The 12,792-nt window shown below is 48.7% G+C and overlaps 1 protein-coding gene across 1 annotated transcript in view; it reads left to right on the top strand.

The window, feature by feature from the left end:
- Positions 1 to 232: 232 nt before the first annotated feature.
- The window catches only part of LOC120836237 (venom metalloproteinase antarease-like TtrivMP_A), a 35,366-nt gene continuing 22,806 nt past the window's right edge, over positions 233 to 12,792 (top strand). The window contains exons 1-3 of the mRNA XM_040212267.1: positions 233 to 314; positions 11,373 to 11,530; positions 12,603 to 12,695. Of these exons, the coding sequence (XP_040068201.1) occupies positions 266 to 314; positions 11,373 to 11,530; positions 12,603 to 12,695 (300 nt within the window). The 5' untranslated portion in view covers positions 233 to 265. The remainder of the gene's footprint in view (positions 315 to 11,372; positions 11,531 to 12,602; positions 12,696 to 12,792) is intronic.

Here is a 12,792-nt window from a genome sequence, read left to right as displayed (position 1 = left end):
ATTGAGACTGCCACGAGATGGCTCCGACGTTTGAAAAGGGTGAGTTGCGGTGTTAATGCTCGTCTCGTGCAAAAGCTGTCTTTAACAACATAACAAATGCAACTTCCTGTGTACGATATTTGACTTGTTGTTTTCATTATCTCGCATTTTATGTAATATTTTAAAGGGCACTTAACCTTTCCACCCTTTAAAAAGGTTCCTGACAGAGCCATCCTTACATTTCCAAGTGTTTTTCTTTCCTTTACGCACGTTTTTACGACGGAAAATGTATTCGGCTACACTCATTATTTTCAGCGTTGCTATTGCTCACGCCGGTGATGTATTGACTCTATTTACGTAGACGCTTGTGCATGGCGTTTTTCTAAGTGACGTAAAATCGAATTTTACTTTTCTGCTGGGCATAAATTTCGGAGTTTTTGGGCACGATAAACATTTATCATAGAACTTCCGAACACAATATTGCAGACGAGAAATGACTTGTATTACGGCATGCACCATACTCCCGAAAGGCGCAGGGTTTAAATAGGCTTGGATAGACATACTCCATTGATTGTATTCATTGATTCCTTCATAGTCGCTGACAAATAAGACGCGCAGGGTGTGGCTTAATATTATAATCTTAATTCTTACCTCGCAATTGCTTCTTCCGTGTTCTTATCCTTTAATACCGCAATACTACTGGATGAGAAGAAATAATCAAATGATCGTCAGTCAGCGCGCCCTTCACTTAGGTTGTCAACGATTGAAAGAGAGGCCTCTTATAAATATATGCCGCTATATCTCCCGATAACCAGGACGGGTTGATTCGGATACTTTAATACGTTGGTATTATAACGGGTGTATCAAGTAGTGGCCAGGCTATTTAAATCTACCGCAAAATTCGGTTTCTTAACCCATCGCGCTACGACTTTGTGCAGCGTTGCCCACAGGCGGCGCATATTTTTCTATAAAATTTACAAAGATTGAACTTACCTGAGGAAAAATTAAAGAAAACAATAGTCTTAATTCCTGTGGAAACCCAGCGAAGCAACCGATCCTCAATCATTGAGGCGCCCTCTTGTTTGAAAACTGGTGACTTCGCTACGTTTCCATAGGAGTTAAGCCTTTTTTTTACATTTTCCTCAGGTAAGTTTGCTCTTTGCAAATTTTATAGAACAAATGCACCACCTGTGAGCAAAGCTGCAGAACATCGTAGCGCGATAAGTTAAGAAACCAAATTTTGCTGTGAATTTAAAGAGTCTGGCCGCTACTTGATAATCCCGGTACTACATCCAAATGCCTTCAAAAACACAAGCAAAATAAAATTGCGACTAGGTTAACGCATACCTAGTGATTATATTTTTTATAGCTGTGACATAGAAGTGGCGAACGTAATTCTTGTACTTTTAACCAAATATGTTAATTATTTTTTTCTTTTTTTTATATAGATTTGTCAAAGCAACTTAGCTTAAGCAGCGTTCTTAAGTACTGCTGGCTCCATAGAATGGTTTGGAGCCAGCAGTACGAAAGCCACGTTCCGCGTTCTAAAAAAGTTGTCGGTCTTTTTCCGCGCATTGACGTCATATAAGTTCCATGCCGTCGGCCAGGATCCTGGCGGTGCCGCATCGGTGGAGGTAGGAGCCAAAAGTGCGAGCTTTCCATCGTAATTAAGGCCGGGAATTCTAGCACCAAGCGGAAGGGTTGCGACATCTAACAGCATGACGCTTTGGCTCCTGTGAGGTCGTTAGTGGACACTTCGGAATTACTTTGAAGGTATGGGTGCGATAGGATCCTGAACGCACCAGTCACAGACGAGTTCTAACGGCAACGTACTCCAGAGTTCATCCAGCTAAGGGCGTCACAAATACGCAGAAAGATACACCGAGGTCATCATACAGGAGGCAGTTGTTCACGTATTCAACGTCTGAGGTACGTCAGGTCTACGTACAGACCATCCCTACTGAAAAAAACCATTTGAAATTCAAACGGGTGGCAAACTGGTCGCCCGTTTGAATCAAACCTGTCGATCCGTTTGGATCAAACGTGATTATGGGATACGGGTGCCCGTTTGGAAACGGTACCCGTTCGATACAGGTGCCCGTTTGATACGGGTGCCGTCTGGTACGAGTACCCGTTCGACATGGCACGTTTGAACGTTGTAAAGACTCGGGGCTTGTCCATGTAGTCGATCTCCGCTGGAGCCATGTTTCGCCCAGGACATCGGGCAGAGTTGGTAGCGAGCCAGGGTGTCTCTTCTCAAACTGTTTATTTACATGCTATGTACAGTCTGCCGTTCGGCATGAGAACAACGTGAGAACACGCAGAGGGAGCGTAAAACCGCTCTTTTTATAATGTCCCCCTTCCCTACATCCCTAGGCCAGGACGCCGTTCCCCAACTGGTCAGGCACCGCCCACTCGCACGCACACGCACACACAGAGGATAAGTGCTCTTCCGGTTCCTCCAGGCTTGTGGTGGCAGCCGTTTCTTCAGTGACACTTGAGATTTGGCCTTGCTCCTGGAATCTAGGTCGAGGTGACACCTAAAAGCTCATTCCCAAACGTCCGGGCACCGCCTATGAGCACGCCCAAACGGACACACCGGTTAATCCTTTTGTTGGCTCTAAGAGAGCACGAACGCCCGGAGGATACCGTCCCACTCCCTAGTCGGGACGGAGAAGACCTTGGACGCCGATATCCGGGCAGTTCCCGTTCACGGCTTATCTCCTTCTTTCGGCTTAGCAGGGATCACCGTGGCCGTTGGTTCCTGCTTGGACACCTCAAAGAGAACGCATTTCCGTTTCAGCACCCAACTTGAGCCGGTATCGACGACGGCTTGTCTTGCTCTTTTGTCGACGGTACCAGGGCACCGGGTAAAATAATCCCAGCTTGAGATTGTCAGCGAAAGGCGCGTCCTCGGGAATGTTACAAAAGGGGTGGCGATCCGCGTCCAGGTCCGGCCGCGAAGGTCGTTCGTTACAGCTCCTCCACGCAAAGGCTGATCTCGGAAGGGGAGGAGTATCAGCTGCTTTCCTGGAGAGATCAGCTTCGAAATCGTCGTGAGTAGCCAACACATCAACAGAGACACGAACCGCTACAACCAAATCCAGCGAGCGGCAGCACCCTCTCCCCAACCGCCAGGCCTTTTTTCTGCGGCAATAAACCTATCACTTTTTCTGCCATTGACACCACCAAGAAAAGCCCGCGATAGGGCAACATTGCACAAAGCGAAATCGCTGACACATGTGAAGATTACAAAAAGTAAAAGAAAACGCAATGAAACTTCTTAAAATTTGGCCCAACTCGCAAGGCAACATCCAGAACAAATAATCTCAAAACGACCTGCTAAGTCCGTCTACGTTGGAGTTAGCCGCCCCCCTCTTGTACTTAACCGTGAAGGTTAATTCTTGCAAAGCCAAACTCCACCGTAGAAGTCGGGCATTTTTTTTCGACATTTGAGTTAACCATGTCAAAGGACAGTGGTCGGTGACGAAGACGAACGGAGCTCCGTAAAGGTAACAGGAGAGCTTTTGAGTTGCCCAAATTGAGCCGGCGCATTCCTTTTCCGACGCACTGTAAGCCTCCTCTCGGCTGCTGAGTTTCCGGCTTGCGTACAGCACGGGGTGCTCCTCTCCGGCATCATCCTCCTGACATAAAATCACCCCCAAGCCGCGATTACTGGCATCGCACTGCACTATAAACGAGCGACTATAATCCGGGGCCCGAAGTATGGGGGAACAGCAGAGGGAATTTTTCAAGCCCTGGAAGGCCTGTTCTTTTTTGTCGTCCCACCGAATCTTATCGGGTTCGGTCTTCCGCAGCGCATCGGTTAGGGGGCTAGCCTTTTCTGAGTACTGAGGGATATAGCGTTGGTAATACCCCGTCAGCCCCAAAAAAGCCCTCATGCCAGTTTTTTTCTCAGGTCGCGGGAAGTCTCTTACAGCCTCAACCTTGAGTTCGTCGGGCCTTCTTAGCCCCTGACCCACGATATGGCCGAGGTATCTAACCTCGCCTCTCGCCAGCTGACACTTACTTGGTTTCGCGGTTAGACCCGCGCTCCTCAACCTTTCAAATACGTCAGAAAGGTGGTTCATGTGATCTGCCCAAGTTGTCGAAAAAATGGCGATGTCATCTAGATACGGTAGCGCGTAGCTTTCCGCCCCACGCGAAATTCTGTCCATCATTCGCGAGAAACAGAACGGAGCGTTTTTAAGGCCGAAGCTCAAAACCAACGGGCGGAATGTGCCCGTTGGGGTCACGAAGGCTGCGTAATGGCTAGCTCTTTCCGTCATCGGGACCTGCCAGTATCCGCGCACTAGGTCTAAAGTCGAGACGTATCTAGCCCCACTAACCGTCTCAACTCTTTCCTCCACGTTGGGAATCGGGTAAGCCTGGTCTCTGGTGATTGCATTGAGTTTGCGATAGTCAATGCATGGTCGGGGATCCCTTCCCGCAGCCTCTACGATGATCATAGGGGAAGAGTAATCACTTTCACACGGAACGATTACCCCTAAGTGCAGCATGCGCTCCACCTCGTCTTTTAAGATAGCCTGCTGCCTTGGTGACATGCGATAGGGACGGGATCGTACCGCGACGTTTGATGTTAGCTCAATGTCATGCGTGGCAAGGGAGGTTCGTCCGGGAGACATTGAGAACAAGTTCTCGTACTTTTCCAGAAGATCTCTCAATTCAGCCCGCTGTGAGACCGAAAGATCCTCCGAACGAACCGCCTGAGCCATGACTTCATTTACTCCGACCGGCGCTCCAGCCTCCCAAAGTAGCGGAACATCAGTCTGAACTTCCTCTGGGGCGTTTAGTGTCAAGTTCACCACTTCCGTTTCGCTCACGTAACGCTTCATCAGATTGCAGTGATAGATTCTGATTTCCTTTCTCTTGCCTCTGGTTTCGATTGCGTAGTTAGTATCCGACAGCTTTTGAGTCACCTTGAATGGTCCCTCCCACTGCACCTGTAGCTTATTTTGGCGTGAGGGACGAAGCAAGAGGACTTGATCGCCCGCCCGGTACTCCCGGACACGGGCGTTTCGGTCGTAATACCGTTTCGCTCTGATCTGGGCCTCGCGCATATTAACCTCCGCTATCTCACTCGTGCTTCGGAATCGCTCTAGCAGATCAAGAATGTACTCTACCACACTCGGATCGGATCCCTTGGTCTCCCAAGTTTCGCGGAGCAGCCGCAGGGGAGTCCGCAAACACCGTCCATACACTAGTTCGGCCGGGCTGAAGCCGGTTGCCTCGTGAGTCACGGTGCGCAGCGCGAACAACATTGCCGGCAGGCAGGCGTCCCATTCGTTCCCACTCTCATAAGTTAGCGCCCTCAGAACCCGCTTCATAACTGAGTGACACCTCTCGACACTGTTTGACTGCGGGTGATATACTGAACTGTGTATAACCTTTATACCGCACCTCTCGAGGAAACCAGTAGTCAAAGCGCTTGTGAAAACGCTCCCTTGGTCGCTCTGGACCTCTTGGGGGAAGCCTACCCTCGCAAAAATTGACAGAAGTGCGTTCACCACCTCCACTGAACTCTGTTCCTTCATGGGGACCGCTTCGGGGAACTTGGTAGCCGCGCACATGACCGTTAGAGCATAGCGGTACCCCCCCTTAGTAGCCGGAAGAGGACCCACCACATCAATGACCACCCGCCTGAATGGCTCCGAGATAATCGGAACAAGTCTCAGGGGCGCTTTGCATTTTTCATTGGGTTTTCCCACTCTCTGACAGACATCGCACGCCCGCACCTGAAACTCGGCATCTCGGAAGCATCCCGGCCAGTAGAATTCCGTGAGGAGCCGATCTTTCGTCTTTTTGTTGCCCAAGTGACCGGATCATCCCGCTCCGTGGCACAGGCGCAACACATCCGCTCGATATTTCTCCGGCACTACCAGCTGATCGAACGTGCGACCCGACCGATATCGGTAGTGTCAGTACAGCACACCATCACGGACAGGAAATGAAACGTTTTTCCTGGCCACGCCCACCTTGGAGGTTTCCCACACCTTATCTAGACTAGGATCAGCTTTTTGCTCCTTGATCAGAACTTCCTTCGTTACGGACACGAGTTTCTCAAAGTTTCCCGACGTCGGGGGCAATATTAACTCGTCCAGTTCGATTAGCTGCTCTTGGCGAGTTTCTTTTTCGACCGCGACTTTTTCCTCACTCCCCCGGTCTTTCTCTGCTTCCCCGGAACTGGTTTCCTCCGAGACCCCCGTCGGCGGATCCTTCGGTTTTCCTGGGCTAGCCTCGTCATAACTGAGCCGCGTGGAAATCTCGCGAGCTTTAGCCCTCGTGAGCGCTTGAACGAGTCCCTTCCCGAGGCTCTTGCCCTGTTCTTTCAAAATCCTGTCTGTTCGGTTCGAAAATAGGTAGGGGTACTGTGGCGGCAGTTTGTCTGAAACAGCCGCCTCAGTACGCACCTCTCCGAATGGTCCAGAAATCAGAACATCGGCCACAGGGAGACACACGCTCCCCTCGTCCAGCACCGACTTGATCCAGCTACATTTCCCATTGTAATGGGTCTCAGTAACGTACGACGGGTGAATTAGGTCAATGGTAGCCCCACTGTCGCGCAACACGCGGCACGACTTTCCGTTCACTGTCATGTCGAAAAGATACGGACTCAGGAGCTCCTCATTCTCCTCGCACTTACTCGCTAAGGCGAAAACCACCTTTGGTTTTTGACATCCCGCGGCAATGTGCCCATTTTCATGGCAATTGAAGCACCTTATCGGCCTCCTGGCCTCAAAGGGTTTCTTCTTTTGCTGACTGTCTGGCCCGTTGCCCCGGGAGGTCGTGGAGATATTCTCCTCCTTGTCTTCCTCCTTTCGCGACTCTGTTCTTTTCCAGCCCCCTTTTTTCCGCTCATCTCCGCTTTCCTTCTCAAAGGTTCTCCTCATTCCCTCTTTTCCGCCTCTACGGGAACTGTACTCATCCGCAAGGTCTGCGGCTCGATAAACAGAGTCTACTCCTGACTTATCTTGAATCCAGGTTCGCATGCTTTCAGGAAGAGTCTTATAGAACTGTTCGAGCGCGACCGTCTCCAGCATTTTCTCTTTGTCGTCATACGACTCGGCGACCTTCATCCATTCGACAAGGTACGACCGAAGTTCGTATGCGAACTCCGCATAACTGGCTTCCGACTTTTTGGTCACGCCCCTGAACTTCTGTCTGAACGCTTCTGCCGACAACCGATACTTCTTGAGCAGGCAGCTCTTCACGCGGTCGTAGTCGTCCGAGTCGTCCGCGGATAACCTCGCGATTACCCCGGCTGCCTCGCATGGCAGAACACTCAGCAACCTTCTGGCCCAAGATACCCGATTAAAACGGGCCCTCTCGCAAGCTCTCTCGAAGTTTACCAGGTAGAGGCCCATGTCCTGTCCCACCTTGAAAGCCTGAATAAGCTTCGTCATGTCATAGAGACTTCGGGTGCCCTCTACCTCCGTTTCCCGTTCTCCGGTCGTTTTCCTTAGCTCCACCTCGAGACGAAGTTTTTCTAGTTCTAATTCCTTGAATTTTGCTTCGTCTCCTTTTTTTGTTTTGATTTTTTCCCACATCTCTTCGATTTCCTCGTTGTCAAGTTTTTCGTCCTGGATAGCCTTAACAAGCTCCGGTTTTTTCATCGATGTGTTCGCGTCTACCCCGAGCTCCTCACACAAGTCGAGCAACTGACACTTTAGCAAACGCTGCAGATCCATGTCTGTGACCTACCTGGGTGGCAAAACTCTGCACTACCAACACACAACAACCTTAAAATTGCCTTTTCGGTAGTTACTTACGCCCCTGCAAAATACACCTCGATCTTACAGGCCTGGCGACAGAGAAAAGATGCCGTCACTCACCAGACTCGGCTCACGGCCCATGAGATCCGTTGTTGCTGCCGCTCAATGATCGTAGCTGTCGATCCCACCGTCCGCCATCCAGTTGTAAAGACTCGGGGCTTGTCCATGTAGTCGATCTCCGCTGGAGCCATGTTTCGCCCAGGACATCGGGCAGAGTTGGTAGTGAGCCAGGGTGTCTCTTCTCAAACTGTTTATTTACATGCTATGTACAGTCTGCCGTTCGGCATGAGAACAACGTGAGAACACGCAGAGGGAGCGTAAAACCGCTCTTTTTATAATGTCCCCCTTCCCTACATCCCTAGGCCAGGACGCCGTTCCCCAACTGGTCAGGCACCGCCCACTCGCACGCACACGCACACACAGAGGATAAGTGCTCTTCCGGTTCCTCCAGGCTTGTGGTGGCAGCCGTTTCTTCAGTGACACTTGAGATTTGGCCTTGCTCCTGGAATCTAGGTCGAGGTGACACCTAGAAGCTCATTCCCAAACGTCCGGGCACCGCCTATGAGCACGCCCAAACGGACACACCGGTTAATCCTTTTGTTGGCTCTAAGAGAGCACGAACGCCCGGAGGATACCGTCCCACTCCCTAGTCGGGACGGAGAAGACCTTGGACGCCGATATCCGGGCAGTTCCCGTTCACGGCTTATCTCCTTCTTTCGGCTTAGCAGGGATCACCGTGGCCGTTGGTTCCTGCTTGGACACCTCAAAGAGAACGCATTTCCGTTTCAGCACCCAACTTGAGCCGGTATCGACGACGGCTTGTCTTGCTCTTTTGTCGACGGTACCAGGGCAGCGGGGAAAATAATCCCAGCTTGAGATTGTCAGCGAAAGGCGCGTCCTCGGGAATGTTACAAAAGGGGTGGCGATCCGCGTCCAGGTCCGGCCGCGAAGGTCGTTCGTTACAACGTGCCCTTCGAAATTGCAAATTATGCGCTAGCCCTAAATGGGTATCGTCTGGGAGGTTGGTTATCTTAAACATATTTAAGACGTCCCGAAACTCATAAACGTATTTATAACATGGAGAAAACACGTAGAACAAATGCACTCGCGTAGGTGCTTGTAAGTGGACAGGAAAACCGACACAAAAGATTGTTTTCAATTCTCCTCGAAGTTTATTACCTCTTCTGTAGACAAGTACAAACGTGCAAGCGATCTGTGAACACTATACAGGTAGACTTTCGGGGAAATTATTCTCCTGGCTGCCGCGCGAATAGGCGCTGCATAATTCTTTAGATAATTTAGAAGAGTACGCGTAGAAGAACGGTCAATCGTTGCCAACACGTAGGTTGCAGTGCACTTACCATAACAATAGCGGACTTGAAAGAGGTAATCCGTGATATTTGTCGACACGGTCAAAGCAGGACAACCACACAAACACAAACGAGAGGAACCGGCTCCTTGGAAGTTTCAACACGATGCGGCGCACAAGCTGTCATTTGCCGAACCCAACCAAACCGCGAGAATTTGCGACTTCTTTGAAGAATCGCTCGTTGCCGACATACACGTGGGTCGTTTCGAACACTGATAGCTTTGGTGCACATCCAATACGTTGTCGTGAGACATCCCAATAAGACAGCAGGGTTAGGCGACAGATTGAAGCAGGTAGGACGAGCGAACTTCGAGCAGCAACTGACAACAAGCAGACAAAGTAAAAAGCGGCTGCAAGGCGCGCCCTTCCGGATCTCGATGCTTATCAGCGTGTAGCTCGCGCGCTGCTGTGGGTCACGTGACAGGGGTGACAAGAGAGGAGGGAGGGAGCGAGGTCAAGGCGCTGGGACCACCGGGACAGCCCCTCTCCCTCTCCCCAGGCATTCCAGGGAGATGCGTTTTTGTAGTCCCGAAGAACAAACGCGCGCGCGCGCGCGCGCTCGAACTTTGGAAATGGCGGCGGGGCTGCCAGAAGCTCGGCTTGCGCCCGAGCGAAGAAAGAACTCAGCGCAAGCTCGTAGTTTGAGTGCTGCAACGGCGGGCGTGCTCTCGCAATGCTCGATGTTCTTGCAGCCGCGTGTACGCGTGCTACCTTCGCTGCGTCTTGAATAAAGTGAAACGGAGTCTAGACGTACATTCTTTCACGCGGTCGCGTCTTCTGCGAGAGAGATTCCAGCTGAATAAGTAAATTGAGGCAACAAAGATGGACAAAGTATTAAAGGTCTGTCAAAAATATCGGCTCACCAACGTCGCGCGTTTACGTAAAACAAAAAAAAAAAAGGTGTTAGTTTTAGTTGCAGTATAATCGAAAATCAGCGCAATTGAAATATAAATATAATTACTTGCCTTACGCGGACGATCTGAAATCGATGAACCGGCGCTCCCAGCCTTCCGGAAAACATTGGCTGCAACGGCTGAAACGCTAGGCGTGCCCACGCCGCCGATCTGTACGTTCAATATCAAACGGGCTCCGGAGAGCCGTTTGATTAAACAGGTGCAGTTTGCAACATGGTCGCCGGTTTGAGCAAACGTGCGACAGCTTTGCCCAAACGAGTCGCCCATTTGCCCAGACGAGCGACCCGTTTGCCAAATAGATGACCATTATGGCTCATACGGGGGACCCCTTTGAGCCATACGGGCGACCCCTTTGACAAACTGGTGACCAGTATGGTTAAACTTTTACCGGTATGGACCCGTTTATTTTCATATGGGCGCCAAATGGTTTTTTTCAGTAGGGATGCACTTTGTTCCTCCTGTTACACCTACAAATTAAGAGAGGATGCAAATGTAGCTTGTTAATGCGGAACGCAATTGCATTGTACGTGCACGGAATGCACAATCACGTAATGTTTGTGTTTTGCCGAGTTCCAAACTGCCACAAATCCTTTCACGTTGTTGGGCATTTGAGAAAATAACTGTCCGCGCTTTTCTTAGCCTGTGTTTGTTCAGATTATATGTACCAATCGGGGTTACCAAATAAATGTGTCCCTCCCAATACGATGTTTCATTCATGATGGTGCCGTACAATTAGAGCGATGAAGAGCGAAACGTTTGACAGATATCCAAAAGGTTTTCGGAAGAACAGGAACGTAGGCGTGGTACAAAAGATTAAGATTTTAACCATCATTAACAAAAGCTTAGCAACAAGGTAATCTAGATTCTTCAGTTTCTTTCTTTTATGTGGTATGGCACTTTAATAGCATTTTGAAGTCTAGCGAAGTAGCATATCTTCTCATGAGCTGCATATTAAGAAATGCATATGAAAGAATAAATAGTGTTAACGAAACACGAATATAACATGCCCCCCCCCCCCTCCCCCGATTTTCCACATTTGTTCCGTTCGATATATTCACATGAGTAAAGGCTTGCTTCCCGTGGTTTTCTTTTATTGCATTACGTTTCCAACGTCTTGTCATTGCAGAAGAGCTTTCTTATTTTTGTTGAGTTAATTGTCCTTTGTTTTTGAAAGAGAACTTTGCTGGGAGATCTATTTACGATATTTTTTTATTAGGAAAACACCGTGACTTGTGACCAACGTTATCTTTTGTCGTCTTTACCGAGAAGTTTGTTGCGAGTATGGAGCGTCGGATAACAGGAGCGGTTACGTTCCAGGTGTCGTGTATCCGGTTCTGATTGAAAGCAGAAGCGGCAACTCAAGAGGCGCTGTTCGACTTTCTGAAGACTACGTCATAGACTTGGAAGAATCCAGTGTTTTAGGGAACCGTCTGTATTTTTCCGAGGCTAGGTATGGAGAGGTGAATCACGAATTGGTAAGGAAAGATTACCTTTTACAAGAAAGCATGCTTCCGCCTCTTAGATTAAAATTCACTTAATTTAATTAGAAAATAAACAATCCACCTATTTATTCACTCAAAAGTTGCTTGATGTGTCCGCTAGTCCCTTTAGAGGTTTTCGTACATTTGAATGTGCCATTCAAGCAGAATTGTCTCCACTGATATAACGCAAATAACGCGCATTTGTTTAAATGACGTGCCGACTCCCACGATTTCTTTTTTGCATTCTTTGAGAAAGTTTTAGTTCCTCGATGATTTATGGAACCATTCACCCTAATATTCGTTCTGCGTCTTGCAAAATTCATTGGAAGTAATCATTTAGTGTGTTTTTATAAAATGCCTTAGTTTGCAAAAAAAAAGCTTGAGCAATTCCAGTCTGTGAAGGTGGATGACAAGCGAAGCTGTTTAGCACATGACGCAGATGTGTCAAAGAATTTTGAACAAAAGTACGTCGAGATTAATTGTCTTGATCGGTGGTCATTGTGATGACCCGAAGGAAAAAAGACCCCCGCCGCGACCGCCACCCGGCGGAAAGTAGACACGCGCGACGGGATCGCAAATCCGGGAGAGCGGAAGGAACGGAAACTAGGCTCGCAAGCGCTTGGCGCGACTACAAGGAGAGAAGAGTGGTTGTTTGGGCGAGTTGGTTTGACATCTTATACAATCGTGTGCGCAACAAAGACGAGGACAAAAGTAGAGAAGAGGACAAGGAGAGGGCGGGTGCGAGAGTAGACATAGCTGACACGGGTCGCACAGCGCAAAATCTTTTAGAAACCTTCATTATCTACCTGAGAGTCTGCTGATCTTGAAAATAGAGCCCATTGATGACTAATCTACTGTGATTGATTGTGATTAGACAAAAGCTTTTGCATAGAATGAAGCAATTTTGAACCAAATTTGGGAACTGAGTTTTTGGTCACGCACACAAAAAATCCACGAAACCCTAGCCATAAATAGCTTGGCTATACAAGTAACCGTTTAGCATTTCAGCTGCTAGTGTTATGAAGATCACTCCACTGTAATTTTGCTCATAATATGTTGTTTTCAGATGGATACTACAGACATACGTAATAGTGTTTATGAAAATTCGAAACACAAGGCTTCCTTTACAATTACTGAAAAAAATATGGGAATTGAAATGGTATGTACAAATATTTTTGAAGTATATATTTGTATAGGAACAACGCATGTGATTATAGAAATGATCAGGAGTTTATGGAATCGTTACTTATAAATGC

The sequence above is a fragment of the Ixodes scapularis genome, unplaced genomic scaffold (assembly GCF_016920785.2).
Source record: "Ixodes scapularis isolate PalLabHiFi unplaced genomic scaffold, ASM1692078v2 PGA_scaffold6__148_contigs__length_123643588, whole genome shotgun sequence".
Taxonomy (NCBI): Eukaryota; Metazoa; Arthropoda; class Arachnida; order Ixodida; family Ixodidae; genus Ixodes; species Ixodes scapularis.
This window is presented reverse-complemented; position numbering and strand designations above follow the sequence as displayed.